This window comes from Salvelinus namaycush, chromosome 19, assembly GCF_016432855.1.
Source record: "Salvelinus namaycush isolate Seneca chromosome 19, SaNama_1.0, whole genome shotgun sequence".
Classification (NCBI taxonomy): Eukaryota; Metazoa; Chordata; class Actinopteri; order Salmoniformes; family Salmonidae; genus Salvelinus; species Salvelinus namaycush.
In genome coordinates this window covers 48,558,734-48,580,747 of record NC_052325.1, presented here as the reverse complement: position 1 = coordinate 48,580,747, position 22,014 = coordinate 48,558,734, and the positions used below count along the sequence as shown (strand labels likewise).

General features: G+C 41.5%; 1 protein-coding gene across 2 annotated transcripts in view; it reads right to left on the bottom strand.

Annotated features, from left to right (window-relative positions):
* Window positions 1–9,596, bottom strand: part of LOC120064481 (cell division cycle protein 16 homolog) — a 31,835-nt gene extending 22,239 nt beyond the window's left edge. For both annotated transcript variants that reach the window (XM_039015086.1, XM_039015087.1), the window contains exons 1-5: window positions 9,398–9,596; window positions 7,268–7,322; window positions 7,076–7,173; window positions 1,158–1,196; window positions 324–464 (exon numbers count right to left, since the gene is read on the bottom strand). In XM_039015086.1, the coding sequence (XP_038871014.1) occupies window positions 324–464; window positions 1,158–1,196; window positions 7,076–7,173; window positions 7,268–7,322; window positions 9,398–9,475 (411 nt within the window). In that variant the 5' untranslated portion in view covers window positions 9,476–9,596. The remainder of the gene's footprint in view (window positions 1–323; window positions 465–1,157; window positions 1,197–7,075; window positions 7,174–7,267; window positions 7,323–9,397) is intronic.
* Between the last annotated feature and the right edge of the window lie 12,418 nt (window positions 9,597–22,014).

Sequence of the window (22,014 nt, the reverse complement as noted above, 5' to 3'; positions counted from 1 at the left end):
GAATGTGGCTACTGGGTGAACGACAGACCCCTTTCATAATATGATGATGATTACTACAAAAATGAAAATGTATAGCTTTCAAAAAGGAACAATTCATGAAAATGCAGCCAAGGGGTCTTTGAACACTGTGTTGCCATATCAGTCACCCACAATACCGTATGCAAATACTATAGTTAACCTGTAACCACAACACCATAAATGTGAAGGAACTGGGGATATATATATATATATTTTTAAATCACACTAAGAGGCTTGAACACAAACCTGGCATTACAGGGCCACAAAAACAAATTGGACCCTATTGTGTCAGAGCTGAGACTCACAGAGGCAGGGCTCATCTCCCAGTCCTTGGGCGACTGTTGTATCCCGTGGTCCTCTTTGACACTCCGGTCCAGCAGCTTCCTGCTGGCTGGCTCCTCCATGTCCAGGATGTCTAAGGCCTGCTGGAACTCTTTGGCAGCATACTGCACAACAAAAAACAATAGGTTAGTGCTTCCAATGGGTCAGGTCAGTTAGGAGCATGGTGCTGGTAAACTCAGGTTTGTGGGTTTGAGTCCTGCGTAGGCCACATAATTAATATGCTGACAGTTCTGTAAGACCATTTGGCTAGGAAGACGCTACTAAATGACCATATTGGGGAATAACAGCACACAAATACGATGCACTTATACTTACATACTAGAGTCAAGTACAAGTAAAACAGAGTGGAATGTAAACTAATAGTGAGAGAGAACATGTTCAAAAGAACACAGAAAGGTATAGCTAAAATACAAGAGGGGGAGTGTTGTGAACCTACAGCTTTTGTACCATTTAAAAAATAATAAGAAAGGGAATAAAAAGTGTCTAATAGACACGACATAGGCCATAAAGTCCTCGGGCCAGAGGGACACTTTGGGGAGGCAAAGTCTAATGAAGATTTTCATTAACGGTCATGTCTGGATTATATTTTGTTATGATAGCAACATTTAGCTACCTCCGATACATGTCCATCACTGCATTTTATTTATATATATATATATATATATATATATATATATATATATATATATATATATATATATATATATATATATATAACATATATATATGACTAATAGGAGGAGAGAGTTTGAACAGGTAGATTTCATCACAAGAAGTAACTTAATGGTAATACTCACGTGGCATCTAGCAGCGAGATATTGACACGCGCCGTACAACTGAAATGAAAGATACATATTGGGAAAATGAAAACCAAAGCACAAGCGGAGAGAACTTTTCACCTCAACAATGGCACCAGCATTTGCCCATTCATAGACAGTAACACATTAGCGTCTATTTACAAAAATCTGGCATATGAGGGAAATGCCGACAGTCTAAACATTAAAGGGACAGTTCAAAAATGTTAAACTTCATAATCATAATCTTCTCCACCGCCCCAACATCAACATGCACTACATGACCAAAAGGTATGTGGACACCAACTCATCCAACATCTCATTCCAAAATCATGGGCATTAATATGGATTTGGTCCCCCTTTGCTGCTATAACAGCCTCCACTCGTCTGAGAAGGCTTTCCACTATATATTGGAACATTCCTGCAGGGATTTGCTTCCATTCAGTCACGAGCATTAGTGAGGTCGGGCACTGCGTTTTCCTGGCATCTGCCAAGCCCAGAATCATCCATCGGACTGCCAGATGGTGAAGCATGATCAGCACTCAAGAGAACGCGTTTCCACTGATCCAGTGTCTAATGGCAGTGAACTTTACACCCCTCCGGCCGACACTTGGCATTGCGCATGGTGATCTTAGGCTTGTTGTGCGGCTGCTCAGCCATGGAAATCCATTTCATGAAGTTCCTGACGAACAGTTGTGCTGACGTTGCTTTCAGAGGCAGTTTGGAACTCAGTAGTGAGGACAGACGATTTTTTACGTGCTTCAGTACTGGGCGGTCTCTTTGTGAGATTGTGTGGCCTACCACATGGCCGGCTGAGCAGTTGTTGCGCCTTGACGTTTCCACTTCACAAAAACGCCATATTTCTGTTTTGTAGTCAACACAATGGTTTCCAATGACGTCAACCAATTATTCGAGATTTAGTAGGCAATGCCTACTCACAATTGGTCAAAAATCACACGATGCACACAGATGAGGTCATTGGAAACACTTTTATTCCTCTACATTTGACTACAAAACAGAAACGCACCATTTTTCACATACAGTGGTTGCTCCACTAAAAGGTTTGCGATTATGCTGCGGGATTTCGAGGTAATTTGTGATTTAGTAAGGTACCCTGTGTCACCACTTCATCGCTCCAGAACAGCACAAGGGGGAGTTAGAGCAATGATTATGCTTTTGGGTTCTACTGTGTCTCTGACAATGAATGGGCGACAAACATAAAAAGAAACTGATAATTGTGCACGACTTTAGTATTACTTACGAAAACTGTTGTTTGACTAAAGGTTATTATTTTATTTTGCTCTTACTGTAGTACACTCCCGACCAGTCACATTGTAGCGCTTAAGTGGCGCAGCGGTCTAAAACACTGCATAGCAGTGCAAGCCCTGTTGCTACAGATGCTGGGCCAATACCTGTGCCAGCCTCGACAGGGAGACACATGAGATGTTGGTTTTTGGTTTCACTCCCTCTAAAAATATAAATAATTCTAAATAACAAACTGGCTTTATTTACAAATTAGTAACAATGTCTCACCCCATTTTCAAGAATGCCACCCCCCTCGCTCATGTTACGTTATTTGAAAACGAGATCTCCAAAATAGCCTCTTTTTTTTCTTTCAACAAAGCCATTAGTATTATTAATTTATAATTATATATATTTTTTAAAACTTGGATATTCACACAGATATATTATTAGCCCTGTTCTTAGCAGGACAATATATATTGGTCATGGCTCCCGAGTGGCGCACAATGGGATTGCCTTGCAGTTCTCCAGCTGACGAGTAACCTTTAACTAGGCAAGTGAGTTAAGAACAAAGCTTATTTACAAGGACAGGCTACTCCTTTCTACCCGTCGGGGAATTGAACCCCGGTCTCCCGCGTATGACAGGGATTCTTTAGCTAAATAGCCCAGTACTGTGTAGCCTACTCCCGACCGTCACATTGTACAGCGCCATATTTGCCATTCCATTCTAACGGAAACCGTATATATATATTTTTTTTTTAAATCAGTCCCATATTCTATGTTCCTACAAAAAAAGGTTTTAAATTCTCTAGTACAGCCACTATTGAAGGATATCAAATGCTTCAAAGATGCCCTCTAGTGGTGAAACTAGCACTAACCAGCATTAATGGTACCAATGCTTAGCACTTAAATAACGTGCCATAGAATCTTTGAAGCATTTGATAGCCTTCAATAGTGGCTGTACTAGAGAATTAAAAAAAAAAAAATTTGTAGGAACATAGTATATGGGACTGATTATTATTTATTTTTTTAATTAAAGAAATGTTGCTTAATTAATTTGATTAACATTATTGTGTTAACGGCAATATTTTTGGTCAAATTGGATGTCGCATTGCGTTCTTTCACACGTCCAGTGTGGAAGGAAATTTGCAAAAAAAAAACATGGAGGTGTGTGAATGCGACACAGAACACGAAGACTGTACCTAAAAGAGGGGTTACTTCAGTCGCATGGACGTGGTTTGGGTATGAAAAGTCTGACACGGACTAGAAAATCGATCTCCGCAAAATATGCCGCAGGCCGGTCCCGTCAACAGGCTCAAACACCAATAACCTCTTACCACCTATGCAAGAATCATGTGAAAAAGTACGGAGTCTACGGATGAAACCCCAAAAAATACAGTTGAGTGCTCAAAACAAACCCGATTCAGACGTTGCAAGAGGCTTTTGCCCGCGGCACACCATATGGCAAATCACCACAAAGATAACAGCTGCCGTTACAACTTACATCTGCAAAGACATGTCCCCAATTTACACTGTCGAGAAACGGGGGTTATTAAGTGAGTTGGTGATAACACTCGACCCAATGTACCAAATATCTTTTATTTGTCGAGTAAAATTCAAAATGTAATAAGAAATAGGCCTTTACATGTGGTCATTTTATATAAACTATTTATTCATTGAATTTACAGAAATGTGTATATTGTGATATGTATCGTTATATGAGATTTTGGCCATATCGCCCAGCCCTATCCTTGAGATTTACAACTTGGAGTCCACCTGTGGTAAATTCAATAGATTGGACATGATTTGGTAAGGCACACACACACCTGTCTATATAAGGTCCCACAGTTGACAGTGCATCTCAGAGCAAAAAGCAAGCCATGCGGTCGAAGGAATTGTCCGTAGAACTCTGAGACACGATTGTGTCGAGGCACAGATCTGGGGAAGAGCACCAAAACATTTCTGCAGCATTGAAGGTCCCCAAGAACACAGTGGCCTCAATCATTCTTAAATGGAAGAAGTTTGGAACCACCAAGACTTGTCCTAGAGCTGGCCACCCGGCCAAATTGAGCAATCAGGGGAGAAGGGCCTTGGTCAGGGAGGTGACCAAGAACCCGATGGTCACTGACAGCGCTCTGGAGTTACTCTGTGGAGATGGGAGAACCTTCCTGAAGGACAACCATCTCTGCAGCACTCCACCAATCAGGCCTTTATAGTAGAGTGGCCAGACAGAAGCCACTCCTCAGTGAAAGGCACAACAGCCTGCTTGGAGTTTGCCAAAAGGCACCTAAAGGGCTCTCAGACCATGAGAAACAGGATTCTCTGGTCTGATGAAACCAAGATCGAACTCTGTCCTGAATGCCAAGCGTCACGTCTGGAGGAAACCTGGTACCATACCTACGGTGAAGCATGGTGGCAGGATCATGCTGGGCGGATGTTTTTCAGCGGCAGAGACTGGGAGACTAGTCAGGATCAAGGAAAAAAAAATGTGCCGTTAAAGTACAGAGAGATCCTTGATGAAAACCTGCTACAGAGCGCTCAGGACTTGGGCGCAGCGAAGACAACAAGTCTCAATATCCTTGAGTGACCCAGCCAGAGTCCGGACTTGAACCCGATGGCACATCTCTGGAAAGACCAGAAAATAGCTGTGCAGCGACGGCCCTCATCCAACCTGAAAGAGCTTGAGAGGATCTGCAGAGAAGAATGGGAGAAACTCCCCAAATACAAGTGTGCCAAGCTTGTGGCGTCATACCCAAGAAGGCTCAAGGGTGTAATCACTGCCAAAGGTGCTTCAACAAAGTACTGAGTAAAGGGTCTGAATACTTATGTAAATGTTCTGTTTTTTATTTTTAAATACATTTGAAAAAAATTCTAAACCTTTTTTTTGCTTTGTTATTTATGGGGTAGTGTGTGTAGATTGAGGGGGGGGGGCAATTTAATCAATTTTAGAATAAGGCTGTAACTGGGGATGCACAATATCAGTAAGTATATTGGATTCGGAATATATTAGCTAAAAATGCCAACATGGCTCATGTCTATTTTAACGGCGATGTGCACAACCGATGTCAAAGCTGACGCGCACACCTATAACGTAGGTACATGACGTAATGACGCCACGTAAAATTTTGCGCTACACGTGCAACACAGCATTCCTAACCTAGCCTACAATGTCTGCCGTGTGGATCGAGCAGTCAACAAGTCGAGCAGTCATTTGAAAGACAGTTGTCTCGCTGAAATTTTCTCAAAAAGGCTAAATCCAATAACGCCAAGATAATGGAATTCATTTCCCTTGACAATCAACCACTCTGTCATGGGTGATGTTGTCTTCGCCGACTGGTCGAGCACCGGTACACACTACCAAGAGCACTTTTTTCAGATGTTGCCCTACCGGAGTTACACAGTAATTGAGTCACTGCTAAAAAGCTTCACGACTGACATTTGGACCAGCGATGTCAGCCCCATGAGCATGCTGAGTCTGACAGCACAGTGGGTCGTTGAAGATCTCATACTGAGAAGTCATATTGCACGCTCATGAATATGCTGGTTGTCATACCGCTGCTGCCATTTCAATGGCATTTGAGAACATAATTGAAACAGGAATAGACTACCTAGCTCCATTCGAACAACTGACACGAGAAATAAGCTCATCAACTGCGCCTGCAGAAAAAGTGATACCCTCTGTCATGGCATTGAAACGCATGCTCAACAAAACTGCCGACACAGGCTGTGAACAAGCGATTCGGTGGCATTCTCTCTTTACTGTGTCACCACCACGCTCGATGCTATGTACAATGCCCGCTACTTCGATGTAGACCAGAAACAGGGTTTACGTGAAATGTTACAGACACAGCTGGACAAGATGGAAACAGACACAGTGACAGTGTGCACCGAGGAAGAGAGGCCATGGAGAGAGAGAGCTTGCAATATTCATAAAAACATTAAAGTTACTTAATATTTTCGCCAAACACCTGCAGTACCTCCGGATGAATACCCCTGGTCTAAACCTTAATACGCATCGCTTGCGATGCAGTTTTGGAAACATTTAAAACTTTACTTTCATATAAGCGAGAAATATTTCCAAATACAAAAAGACACGCTTACTGTACACAGTTTTAGTTGAACGCGGCTGTGTTTTGAATATCACAATTCATGCTTCCAGCCGAAGTACGACATTTGAGTGCAGTAGAAGGAAATTCCGTACACTGGCTGAATGCATGTGTTATTCAAAACGCAGTGATAAAACTGCAAATAGTATAAAAAAAATTGTACTAATGTAAGTTCCAAAAGGTTTTCAAAATTGTATGGCTGTGATAATTATTAAAGTTTCTCAACTTTAAAACAAAGTGTGGGGATTGTAGTCCACATTGAGCTAGCTGTGGTCCATAGGTTCAACCGAAAACCCTAGGGATGGCTGTATAACCCCTTCGATTCTCGAGAGCTAACCAGGTACAATATTATTGAATTTTTTTAAAGAACAAGGGCACAATCTGGATAGCACAAATATTGAAAGCCACAGAGAAGAATGTGATGTGTAGACTGGCCCGGACTCATTATATAGGCCTAAATATCATCAACATGTCATTAGTCAGGTTGCATGCAAGCCTGACTGCCCCACAGTGAGTGCGGAGTCGACATACAGAAATATGCAGGTACTCAGGGAGCCAACCAGGTGGTCTTACCTGATCTAATTTGCGTGAGCGGAGGGCATGGGAGGCTCTGTGGTACTGGGAGGTGAGGTACAGGCACTGTGATAGCCAGTAGATATCCTGGGGTTCTTCTGTGAAAGGAACAACTTTAGTTAAATAGACTGCTAACTTGCCTTCTATAGTAACTAGCCAGATGATCTCATCAAATCAAGAAGATTTACTCACCATGAGACAGGGATGCAATCTTATCTGCCCAAAATAAAGCGCTTTGATACTGTTGCTGCAAACAAAGAAAGACAGGAAAAGGCAGCATGAACGCAAACATTCTGAATGTATTAACTAGAAGTATGAAACAGATACTGTCAGGAGCTGTCAATACTCAATGATAGCAGTTATCTAGCCACCCTCCAAGTAGCCCAAGAATTGAACCACAATCTGGGTTTACAGGAGACGTCGAATATGGCGATTCTCCTTTAAGCCCAGGAAGCAGCCATTCAACTTGCCATTCACCAGCTTTTCAAGCAACTATCGTCATTACTGCCGTCACGCCGATATGTACTTCCAAAAAAATTTTGAAATAAAAAGTTACATGCAACCAAAAAAATGCCTCGTCTGGAAATAATCTAAGTATTGTTTTTGACTTAGTATGCATGCACCAAATCCACCTCTTCAGCACCTCCTGCAATATTAGGAATGGAATTAAAATATAGAAAATAGAATTATAAACTGGGTGGTTTGAGCACTGAATGCTGATTGGCTGACAGTTCATATGGTATATCAGACCGTATACCACGGGTATGACAAAACATTTATTTTACTGCTCTAATTACGTTGGTAACCAGTTTATAATAGCAATAAGGCTCTTATGTGTTGTGTCTAAGAACAGTTCTTAGCCGTGGTATATTGGTCATATACCACACCCCCTCGTGCCTTATTGCTTAAATATACAATCACTGTAAACATACCGTATATTGTCTACTTAATCCACTTGTATGAAATATTATTGCATTCTGTGTAGTACAGGTGAAACAGATTGATATGACATGGATCCACTGTTGTAGGTGATAAAAACAGATCTGTATCTAACGAGGAGATGCTCATATCTCTGCCCTAACAATGGGAGTCATTGTCCCAGATGCGAAGGCAGGCGACAAACTTAGGTCCAAAATAAGCCCATAGAAACGTAGTGTGCTTTTTTTGGGGAACAGATTTTGACCAAAGTGAAACCTCTCGTTTCACCTCTTCCTCTCTGGATAAAATAATTCATCTTCCCTGCTGTTGGATCAGCTGACCCGGCATTAATTACAGATGTTTTAGGTGGTGCAGAAGAGGTGGATTTGATGCATGCACACCTGGTGAAAAGCAATACCAATGCCTTTTTAGGGTTGCATATAACATTTTATTTAGACCTTTTTTGGAAGTACATACCAGCCATGACGCAAGTAATGACTACAGTCGATCAGCAAAACTCCATTCTTTGGTAAGTACCAATCGCATTTTGACATTAAGCTTGAAAAGCTGATGAATGCCAAGTTGAATGGTTTCGTAAGCACAAAGACCTCATCTTTCATATCAGCGAGAAATAATTAAAAAGGTTAAATTGATACAATAAATCAAATGTATTTAAAGCCCTTTTTAAATCAGATGTCACAAAGTCCTACACACCTTAATAGGGTTAGATTTCCCAAATGGCCTTATCTCCATGTTACAGTACTTGTTTACGGAAAACAAGAGGCGACCACCTGCGCTAATGATCCATCTAGTATGTTCGCAACACATGTGTAAGCGTAACTCAGGAAGTGTAGTGTCGGCACCAATAGCTGTATGGATCTGTGCAAAACTGCTACAAGTGTAACTTAATTGAATGATTCTCCCTCACTAATGAATTAATGGCCATATGTTTTGAAATCCAGATCGCAGGCGAAGGTTGACGTTTCTAAACGTTAACACATAGCGTCGGGATTGTAGTTCAGATAAGGCAGTCGTGGGCGAAGTTAACGGCTGAGAACTGTGGGGAGAAGGCAGAATGCCGCCTAGAGTTTAAGAGCTATGAATGGAGTAACTAGCTACCGTAGTCCAAGTACATAACATTACAGTAGTAGCCAACAACGTTAACTAGCTCAGGTCATTAACTTAGGTAGCAGGGAAGCTAACTAGGCACTAAGGTTAGCATAATGTTGATATCTAAGGAGCTAGCTAACGCAAGTGTGTGTTACACATCTGGAAACTGTAGACTTGTCATTATGAACAGTAGTCCATTCATTTAGCTAGCTAGCCGGTACAATAAATTAAGACAATCTGACAGCGGCAAGCTAGCCAACTACCAATTTAGCCCATCTAGTCTACGTTTCTTACCTGATCAATGTAGTGTCGTACACGTTTTCGAAGTCTGTCGAGATTCATTGTAATTGTTCTAATGCTCCCTTTATACATCAAAGCGTAACATTTTCATTCAGCGACAAATAAAACTATCGTGTGAAAATAAGATCGCTAGTAGAAACGCGTAAACTAGCTACCCAAGGAAACCAAAAAAAAAATACGCGGTCTTCTTGCAGCGGGAGTGTCACTTAAAATACTCCGCAAGCAACTCGATCCTTTAATCACGGTTCCGGTCATTTCAGAGAAGAAAAAATCCCACAATATTTTATTTTATTACAGCAGAGAACATTTCAGCGTTTAGCTTCGCGTGTACCACAATTCAAACGGTGTGTTTACACGTTTAGAAAAGTAAATAATCATTGCTTGCGAAACTGTTTTTGAAACATATGTTGATATGCCCCTTATCTTTCAAATCAGCGAGAATTAATCTTTGAAATAAAAACGACACACTAGCCATTCAACACAGATTCATAGGCTGTGTGTGCCTCCAGTTGACAAACTACACTTCCGCCCCTTTTATGCTTACACACAGGTGTTAGGAGCATGTCTTCCATAAAAAATATATATTTAAAAAATGAATGTATCATGGAGATATGGCCATGTGGGAACAACCCTATGAAATGTTAAATTATTACACACCATTTAAAAATAATAATTTAATATCGCTGATCAAATTATATTGGTGACATACTTTGTAAACAACAGCTGTAGACTTTTCCAAAAATGCAGAGTTAAATATAAAATCAAACATTGAAATAGTGACACATGGAATAAATACAGTGAATAACAGATAAGAATGAGTAAAAATAACATGGCTACAGTGAATAACAATAACAAGCAAAACATAGCTACATACAGGGAGTACCAGTACCAAGTCGTTATGCAGGTGTACGAGGTAATTGAGGTTGCCATGTACAGTGCCTTCGGAAAATATTCAGACTCCTTGGCTTTTTCCACATTTTGTTACATTGCAGCCTTATTCTAAAATGGATTTAAAAAATACAAATTAACAGCAATCTACACAAAATACCCCATAATGACAAAGCGAAAACAAGTCGAGAAATGTTTGCAAATGTATAGAAAAAAAAAAAATTGATACCTTATTTACATAAGTATTCAGACCCTTTGCTATGAGACCCGAAATTGAGCTCAGGTACATCCTGTTTCCATTGATCATCCTTGAGATCATTCTACAACTTGATTGGAGTCCACCTGTGGTAAATTCAATTGATTGGACATGATTTGGAAAAGCACACACCTGTCTAGGTAAGGTCCCACAGTTGACAGAGAAAAAAAACAAGCCATAAGGTTGAAGGAATTGTCTGTAGAGCTCCGAAACAGGATTGTAACGAGGCACAGATCTGGGGAAGGGTACCAAACAATGTCTGCAGCATTGAAGGTCCCCAAGAACACAGTGACCGCCATCATTCTTAAATGGAAGAAGTTTGGAACCACCAAGACTCTTCCTAGAGCTATCCGCCCGGCCAAACTGAGCAATCGAGGGAGAAGGGCCTTGGTCAGGGAGGTGACCAAGAACCCAATGGTCACTCTGACAGAGTTCCAGAGTTCCTCTCTGGAGATGGGAGAACCTTCCAGAAGGACAACCATCTCTGCAGCACTCCACCAATCAGGCCTTTATAGTAGAGTGGCCAGACGGAAGACACTACTCAGTAAAAGGCACATGACAGCTCACTTGGAGTTTGCCAAAAGGCACCTAAAGACTCTCAGACCATGAGAAACAAGATTCTATGGCCTGATGAAACCAAGATTGAACTCTTTGGGCTGAATGCCAAGCGTATGGAGGAAATCTGGCACCATCCCTACGGTGAAGCATGGTGATGGCAGCATCATGCTGTGGGGATGTTTTTCAGCGGCAGGGACTGGGAGACTAGTCCGAATCGAGGCAAAGCGAAGTACAGAGAGGAGCGAAGTACAGAGAGATCCATGATGAAAACCTGCTCCAGAGCACTCAGTACCTCAGACTGGGGCGAAGGTTCATCTTCCAACAGGACAATAACCCTAAGCACACAGCCAAGACAACACAGGAGTGGCTTCGGGTCAAGTCTCAATGTCCTTGAATGGCCCAGCCAGAGACCGGACCTAAGCCCGATCAAACATCACTGGAGAGACCTGAAAATAGCTGTGCATCAACGCTCCCCATCCAACCTGACAGAGCTTGAGAGGATCTACAGAGAAGAATGGGAAAAACTCCCCAAATACAGGTGTGCCAAGCTTGTACAGTCATACCTGAGAACACTCAATGCTGTAATCGCTGCCAAAGGTGCTTCAACAAACTACAGAGTAAAGGGTCGGAATACTTATGTAAATGTGATATCAGTTCTTTTTAAATACATTTTTAACAAACATTTGTAAAAACGTGTTTTTGTTTTGTCATTACGGCATATTGTGTGTAGAAAGAAATGAGCGCCTGGAACTCAGCCTATAGGGCAATGCAGCAGTAGGCCTTTAACTTCCATCATCACCTAAGTAAAATAGATAGACCCAGTGGTGATTTTAGCATGTAATTCTTGGTGGGCCAAACTCAAAAAAAGCCAAAAAACACCACAACATTAAACAATACATTAATTGCCCTATAACATTGACAAGCGGTGCCCACAAATGTTTAGAGCCTACATAAAGCTGTCCCAACAGCAGTTTTCTTTTCAGCACAATGGAGTGAATCTTTACCACCGCTACACCTGGCTATGTCATGGAAATATTCAGTCAATCATATTTTACAAATTCTGGAGCATCTACGTTCAAATAAGACTTTTATTACAATAACAAAATCCGAGCTGATTCATGAAGCAACTCCCTTCCAGTCTTGGAACACACGTTTTATACATTATTCCACCATACGTCTCACTCATAGTAACTCCTCTTAATGACTCATCCCCTCTGGCATTTAGCCACCTTTATCTTATTACCTTGCACTAAGTTTAGTTTCATATTAGGGCATGGAACCCGTAGAGCCACAGAAATAGTTCAAAAATAGACCTGTACTTGCCTTAAGCCAGGTTCATGCATGTAGGACCATAGTAACAGTCCTTGGCACTTTACAGAAATAACCATACATGTCATCCTGCTAACTCCTCTGAAAGGGACACCCATGTTCTGGAAAAGACCCAAGACATGTAACCATAGCAACAGTACATAGTTGGCCATAACACAGTTACAGGTATAACCCGTCGTGTCCACACCCCAGACGGGTTCATGTCTAATGGTGTCTAATGACCCAGAGCACATATAGAGTGCACTAGTTTAGATGGCTCCTTCTGAAATAAATAATTTAAACATATGTATTGGAAAATTCACAATAGCTATCAATGTCTGGCAATGCCTTGTCTGGCAGTGAAACAGTTAATTCAGCCTGATTTATTGCCTTTTTTTTTTAACATAGCTGATATGGCTGACCATATCTCCCTGGCATATTACATCATTTATGCAGCAGCATATAAGACATTTTTGGACTTGTTGTGTGCGGCGATCCTTTGTTGGCAAATTTTGGCAAAGAAAAAGATATACAATTCCGAGTTGGATGACCGTTCAAAACTTATTTTCCCAGTCTGACTTCCCAGTTGCAGTGCTTGCGGTTAGCCACAGTCACCGATTCCTTCCAAACAACTAATTGTTGAATTTGCGATTTCCAACTTGTTGTGTACTGTTTGTCCAATGGCCAATTTGCACCAAAGTTTAATCTATATTTTCTCTTCATATGACAAGGTGTAACGGCTTTCCTCCTCCTCTTCATCCGAAGAGGAGGAGCAGGGATTGAACCAAAATGCAGCTTCTTGATAAGACATGATTTATTAAATAAAGACGAAAAAACACGAAAACACTTTAACTATACTTGATTAACTACAAAACAACAAACGACGTAGACGCACCTGAACATAAGAACTTACGTATAACGAAGAACGCATGAAAACAGGAACAGACTACATAAACCGAACAAACGAACAAACAAAACCGAAACAGTCCCATGTGGCATAACATAACACAGACACAGGAGACAACCACCCACGACAAACAATGTGACAACACCTACCTTAATATGATTCTCAATCAGAGGAGATGAAAACCACCTGCCTCTAATTGAGAACCATATTAGGTACCCATTAACCAACATAGAAACAGAAAACATAGACTGCCCACCCAAACTCACGTCCTGACCAGCTAACACATAAAAACTAACAGAAAACAGGTCAGGAACGTGACACAAGGACTAAAAAGGATGTGCCAGTGGACTTGATTCACAATGATGACTGCTAGCTGAGATTGTGAAAGTAAGATGTAGACTTTTATTTAACTAGGCAAGTCAGTTAAAAACAAATTCTTATCTACAATGACAGCCTACACCGGCCAAACCCAGACGACGCTGGGCCAATTGTGTGCTCCCTATGGGACTCCCAAACCGGCCAGGTATGTTACAGCCTGGATTCGAACCAGGGTGTCCACAGTGACGCCTCAAGCACTGAGATGCAGTGCCTTAGACTACTGCGCCACTCGGGAGCCCCATGGTCAGCCCAATCAAAGCTACTGTACATATAACGTGATTTGACGTCCTTTCTGTGGCCAATGACCTTGAGCCTTCTTGGAAGGGTACTTGTAATATAACTCCATGATAGGACCCAAAGGGCTGAAATTTGGGATGTCTACACTTACTCAAGGACTGAAGCTGCGCAATGTCCCCATGAGTAACAGAATACTGAGCCAGTCACGGCGCAACGCTCCTACTTTCTGCTGGCCCGCTCCACCACCACAGAAGCACTGAGCTAGGCTGAAACACTGCATTTTGGAGCTGCCTTACTCAAGAAAACAAAAGAGACCATGGTTGTATGCGGCTTTATTAACTCAATTATATATATATATATTTTTTTTACATTGTTTGCAAACTGATATGTGACACGTATTAATACCAAAATAACATGCAAGCCGCCCCCTCCCAACATATATGTATATACACTACCGTTCAAAAGTTTGGGGTCACTTAAAAATGTCCTTGTTTTTGAAAGAAAAGCAAAAATAATTGTCCATTAAAATAACATCAAATTGATCAGAAATACAGTGTAGACATTGTTAATGTTATAAATGACTACTGTAGCTGGAGACGGCAGATTTTTTTATGGAATATCTACATTGGCATACAGAGGCCCATTATCAGCAACCATCACTCCTGTGTTCCAATGGCACGTTGTGTTAGCTAATCCAAATTTATAATTTTAAAATGCTAATTGTTCATTAGAAAACCCTTTTGCAATTATGTTAGCACAGCTGAAAACTGTTGGTCTGATTAAAAAAGCAATAAAACTGCCCTTCTTTAGACTAGTTGAGTATCTGGAGCGTAAGCATTTGTGGTTTCGATTACAGGCTCAAAATGGACAGAAACAAATAACTTTCTTCTGAAACTTGTCCATCTATTCTTGTTCTGAGAAATGAAGGCTATTCCATGCGAGAAATTGCCAAGAAACTGAAGATCTGGTACAACGCTGTATATTACTCCCTTCACAGTACAACGCAAACGGTCTCTAACCAGAATAGAAAGAGTGGGAGGCCCCAGTGCACAACAGAGCAATAAGAAAAGTACATTAGAGTGTCTAGTTTGAGAAACAGACTCCTCACAAGTCCTCACCTGGCAGCTTTATTAAATTGAACCCGCAAAACACCAGTCTCAACGTCAACAGTGAAGAGGCGACTCCGGGATGCTCGCCTTCTAGGCAGAGTTGCAAAGACAAAGCCATTTCAGACTGGCCAATAAAAAGAAAAGATTAAGATGGGCAAAAGAACACAGATACGGGACAGAGGAACTCTTTTATCAGATCATTTATCAGATCATCAAGAACTTCAAGGAGAGCGGTTCAATTGTTGTGAAGTTGGCACCCAAGAAAGTCCAGCCAGCGCCAGGACCGTCTCATAAAGTTTATTCAGCTGCTGGATCAGGGCACCACTAGTACAGAGATGGATCAGGAATGGCAGCAGGCATCTGCACGCACAGTGAACCAAAGACTTTTGGAGGATGGCCTGGTGTCAAGAGTGGCAGCAAAGAAGCCACTTCTCTCCAGGAAAAACATCAGAGACAGACTGATATTCTGCAAAAGGTACAGGGATTGGACTGCTGAGGACTGAGGTAAAGTCATTTTCTCTGATGAACCCCTTTTCTGATTGTTTGGGGAATCCGGAAAAAAAGCTTGGCCGGAGAAGACAAGGTGAGCGCTACCATCAGTCCTGTGTCATGCCAACAGTAAAGCATCCTGAGACCATTCATGTGTGGGGTTGCTTCTCAGCCAAGGGAGTGGGCTCACTCACAATGTTGCCTAAGAACACAGCCATGAATAAAGAATGGTACCAGCACATCCTCCGAGAGCAACTTCTCTTCTCATCCATGAACAGTTTGGTGATGAACAATGCCTTTTCCAGCATGATGGAGCACCTTGCCATAAGGCAAAAGTGATAACTATGTGGTGCGGGGAACAAAAAATCCATATTTTGGGTCCATGGCCAGGAAACTCCCCAGACCTTAATCCCATTGAGAACTTGTGGTCAATCCTCAAGAGGCGGGTGGACAAACAAAAACCCACAAATTCTGACAAACTCCAAGCATTGATTATGCAAGAATGGGCTGCCATCAGTCAGGATGTGGCCCAGAAGTTAATTGACAGCATGCCAGGTCGGATTGCAGAGGTCTTAAAAAAAAAGAAGGATCAACACTGAAAATATTGACTCTTTGCATCAACTTCATGTAATTGTCAAAAGCCTTTGACACTTATGAAATGCTTGTAATTATACTTCAGTATTCCATAGTAACATCTGACAAAAATATCTAAAGACACTGAAGCAGCAAACTTTGTGGAAATTAATATTTGTGTCATTCTCCAAACTTTTGGCCACAACCGTACATATCTCCCTGGCATATTACATCATATATGCAGTAGCATACAAGACAGTTTTGGAGTCACCTTGTTGTGCTCACTTGAACAGGAAGGTGGCATGGCGGTCCTTTGGGCAAATTTTGTCATCAAGGTCTGGCATTCTCTGGATTTATGGTGCTTTCAAGACAACTGGGAACTCGGGGGGGGGGGGGGGGGGGGGTTGAATCATGATGTCAGTGATCTTCAGGTCGCAGTGTAGAAAGGGGCCTGAGTTCCGGGTTTATAATTCCGAGTAGAATGAAAGTTCAAAATGTATTTTCCCAGTCGTAGCTCGTTTTCCCCCGAGTTCCCAGTTGTCTTGAATTCACTAAAGTCAGATTTTGCAGTTCAGAGTTAAGTTGTTTTGAGTGCTTCATTGACAGCATGGCCAATGTTGAATGTTTATAATTTTAAACTAGGAAAAGAGACCCTTAATCTTATACTTGGGACCACACAGCCACACCACTAAATAGCAGGCTAATGATTGCTTTGCAATGCTTGCAGTTAGCCACTGATTCTTTCCAAACCACTCATTCTTGTATTTCCGATTTCCAACTTGTTGTATAATGTTTATGTCCAATGGCCGATGAGCACCAATACGTTTTATCTATAATTTCTCTTCATATGACAAGGATTAATAAGGATTTGACTGAAGATTTTTGACTTGATTCATAATGATGACTGCTAGCTAAGATTTTGAAAATATGTTGACATGAGTCCAATCAAAGTTACTGTAGATATAATGTGATTTGACAATTTTATCTGTGGCCAATGACCTTGAGCCTTCTTCGATGGGCACTTCTAATGTAAGTCTATGGCAGCACCCAAGGGTCTTGGATTCTCTAGCTCTACCCTTAGAATTGGCGGTGATGTAGTGTCCCCATAACTGACAGAACACTGAGCCAATCATGGTGCAACGCTCCGTATTTTCTGCTGCCACCACCATAGAAAGCACTGAGCTAGGCTGAAAAACCTGCATTTTGGAGCTGCCTTACTCAATAAAACAAAAAAAAGAGACCATGTTTGTATGTGGCTTTATTACCTCAATTATACAGTGCCTTGCAAAAGTATTCATCCCCTTTTTCCTATTTTGTTGCATTACAAACTGTAATTTAAATAGATTTTTATTTGGATTTCATGTAATGGAAATACACAAAATAGTCCAAATTGGTGAAATTAAAGAAATTACTTGTTTAAAAAAAAAAAATGAAAAAAAAAACGGAAAGTGGTGCATGCATATGTATTCACCCTCTTTCCTATGCAGCCCCTAAATAAGATCTGGTGCAACCAATTACCTTCAGAAGTCACATAATTAGTTAAATAAAGCCCCCTGTGTGCAATCTAAGTGTCACATGATCTGTCACATGTTCTCAGTATATTTTCACCAGTTCTGAAAGGCCCCAGAGTCTGCAACACCACTAAGCAAGGGGCACAACCAAGCAAGCGGCACCATGAAGACCAAGCAGCTCTCCAAACAGGTCAGGGACAGAGTTGGGTTGGGTTAACAAAAATATCCAAAACTTTGAACATCCCACAGAGCACCATTAAATCCATTATAAAAAATGGAAAGAATATGGCACCACAACAAACCTGCCAAGAGAGGGCCGCCCACCAAAGCTCACGGACCAGGCAAGGAGGGCATTTATCAGAGAGGCAACAAAGAGACCAAAGATAACCCTGAAGGAGCTGTAAAGCTCCACCGTGGAGATTGGAGTATCTGTCCATAAGACCACTTTAAGCTGTACACTCCACGGAGCTGGGCTTTACGAGAGGCCAGAAAAGTGTCCAGAAAAAAATAACATTGCTTAAAGAAAAAAATAATCAAACACGTTTGGTGTTCCCCAAAAGGCATGTGGGAGACTGCCCAAACATGTGGAAGAAGGTACTCGGGTCAGATGAGACTAAAATTGAGCTTTTTGGCCATCAAGGAATACTCTATGTCTGGCGCAAACCTAACACATCTCATCACCCCGAGAACCCAATCCCCACAGTGAAGCATGATGGTGGCAGCATCATGCTGTGTTGATTTTTTTAATTGGCAGGGACTGGGAAACTGGTCAGAATTAAAGGAATGATGGATGGCGCTAAATACAGGGAAATTCTTGAGGGAAACCTGTTTCAGTCTTCCGGAGATTTGAGACTGTGACGGAGGTTCACCTTCCAGCAGGACAATGACCCTAAGCATACTGCTAAAGTAACACTTGAGTGGTTTAAGGGGAAACATTTAAATGTCTTGGAATGGCCTAGTCAAAGCCCAGTCCTCAATCCAATTGAGAATCTGTGGTATGACTTAAAGATTGCTGTACACCAGCGGAAGCCATCCAACTTGAAGGAGCTTGAGCAGTTTTGCCTTAAAGAATGGGCAAAAATCCCAGTGGCTAGATGTGGCAAGCTTATAGAGACATACCCCAAGAGACTTGCAGCTGTAATTGCTGCAAAAGGTGGCTCTACAAAGTATTGACTTTGGGGGGGGGGGGGGGGGGGGTGAATAGTTATGCACGCTCAAGTTGTTTTTTAGTCTTATTTCTTGTTTGCTTCACAAGAAAAAATATTTTGCATCTTCAAAGTGGTAGGCATGTTGTGTAAATCAAATGATACAACCCCCCCAAAAATCTAGTTTAATTCCAGGTTGTAAGGCAACAAAATAGGAAAAATGCCAAGGGGGTGAATACTTACGCTAGCCACAGTATATATATTTTTTATATTGTTTGCAAACTGATATGACGGGTCGTCACTGGAAATCAGACATCCTCAAATAGGCACTTTCCTAAAGCCAGGTAGGCCTACTTTTAAAGCGTGCTCAGACGTGCATGCGCGCATCTTCAACATTATCAGGACAAAGAAACACATGCTGATTGCTCACATGGAGCACTCCAAACAAATGACAATGAAAAAAACTCATAAAAAATGGTTATGAAATAAACCAAAACTTATTTCTCACAAGTGTAGCAGTTTGAACTCTGCAAAAAACGTTTTCAGTCCGAAAATAAGAATGCTAAATGACTGTAATAAATACAGAAATTAACCTAACCAATTGACAGGGATTAACAGTGCCTTCAGAAAGTATTCATACCCCTTGACTTATTCCAAATGTTGTGTAACAGTCTAAATACAAAATAGATTAAATATATTTATTTTCTCACCCATCTACTACACACAATACCCCATAATGAAAAAGTGAAAACATGTTTTTAGAAATCTTTGCTAATTTATTGAAAATTAAATACAGAAATATCTGATATACATAAGTATTCACACCCCTGAATCAATACATGTTAGAATCCCTTTTGGCAGCGATTACAGCTGAGTCTCTTAGTGTTTTGCACACCTGGATTTTTTTTATTCTTCAAGCTCTGTCAAGTTGGCTGTTGTTTTGACTTACAGTGTATTCGGCTGCTCATAGTGACCCACACAGTCCGGTGTTCATAATGAATGCTGATACTGCACCTCTAGGTAGTTTACTTTGAACGACCAACACACAGTTGTCAGAATTTAGACAAATGAAAAAAAAAAAAAAAATCACAAAAGTTTGTCATCATGCCCGTGCGGTATTCTGTGTCTGGCTGTGATAATAACAAACAAGCGTGAAAGTTAGATTTTCTTTCACCGTTCTTCCTACGAGAGATTTACTATGATGCTGTCAGTGGCTTGCAGCAATCAAGAATGATGCTTAAGCCAACAAAAGATAATCAGAGGGATTTTCAGGCTGAACTGATGGAGCATCCATTTCGACATCAGCTGAGAAGTGATGAGACACTAAGATTTTCATTGGAGGTAACGTAACATTAGCTAGCCTAGTTGGACTAGGCAAGTTAGCTAGCTAGCTAACGGTACAGTCCTGTATTGAACTCTGAAAGCCATCATCTAAATCATATAGCTAGCTGGATATCTTTTGGATACACAATGTCAATCAATTACTTATGCCATGGTACTCTTCGAAAGTTGTCCAACTTTATGAATTCACAGAATATATTAAATATAAGCTGTACAGGGCTCCGTAGCATTGTAGCATCTATCCTACCCTGTCTTTCTAAGATCTTCGAAAGCCAAGTTAAAAACAGATTACCGACCATTTCGAGTCCCACCGTACCTTCTCCGCTATGCAATCTGGTTTCAGAGCTGGTCATGGGTGCACCTCAGCCACCCTCAATGTCCTAAACGACATCATAACCGCCATCGAAAAGAGACATTACCGTGCAGCCGTATTCATCGACCTGACCAAGGCTTTCGACTCTGTCAATCACCACATTCTTATTGGCAGACTCAACAGCATTGGTTTCTCAAATGATTGCCTCGCCTGGTTTACCAACTACTTCTCTGATAGAGTTCAGTGTGTCAAATCGGAGGGCCTGTTGTCCGGACCTCTGGCAGTCTCTATGGGGGTGCCACAGGGTTCAATTCTCGCGCCGACTCTCTTCTCTGTATACGTCAATGATGTTGCTCTTGCTGCTGGTGATTCTCTGATACACCTCTACGCAGACGACACCATTCTGTATACTTCTGGCCCCTCTTTGGACACTGCGTTAACTAACCTCCAGACGAGCCTCAATGCCATACAACACTTCTTCCGAGGCCTCCAACTGCTCTTAAATGCAAGTAAAACTAAATGCATGCTATTCAACCAATCACTGCCCGCACCTGCTCGCCTGTCCAGCATCACTACTCTGGACGGCTCTGACTTAGAATACGTGGACAACTACAAATACCTAGGTGTCTGGTTAGACTGTAAACTCTCCTTCCAGACTCACATTAAGCATCTCCAATCCAAAATTAAATCTAGAATTGGCTTCCTATATCGCAACAAAGCATCCTTCACTCATGCTGCCAAACATACCCTTGTAAAACTGACCATCCTACCGATCCTCGACTTTGTCAATGTCATTTACAAAATAGCCTCCAACACTCTACTCAGTAAACTGGATGCAGTCTATCACAGTGCCATCCATTTTGTCATCAAAACCCCATACACTACCCACCATTGCGACCTGTACGCTCTTGTCGATTGGCCCTCGCTTCATACTCGTCGCCAAACCCACTGGCTACAGGTTATCTACAAGTCTCTGCTAGGTAAAGCCCTGCCTTATCTCAGCTCACTGGTCACCATTGCAGCACCCACTCGTAGCACACGCTCCAGCAGGTATATCTCACTGGTCACCCCCAAAGCCAATTCCTCCTTTGGTCGTCTTTCCTTCCAGTTCTCTGCTGCCAATGACAGGAACGAACTGCAAAAATCTCTGAAGCTGGAGACTCATATCTCCCTCACTAGCTTTAAGCACCAGCTGTCAGAGCAGCTCACAGATCACTGCATCTGTACATCACCCATCTGTAAAAACAGCCCATCTATCTACCTACCTCATCCCCATACTGTATTTATTTATTTATCTTGCTCCTATGCACCCCAGTATCTCTACTTGCACATTCATCTTCTGCACATCTACCATTCCAGTGTTTAATTTCTATATTGTAATTACTTCGCCACCATGGCCTATTTATTGCCTTAACTCCCTTATTTGACCTCATTTGCACTCACTGTATATATACTTTTTGTTTTCTTTTGTTCTACTGTATTATTGACTGTATGTTTTGTTTATTCCATGTGTAACTCTGTGTTGTTGTATGTGTCAAATTGCTATGCTTTATCTTGGCCAGGTCGCAGTTGCAAATGAGAACTTGTTCTTAACTAGC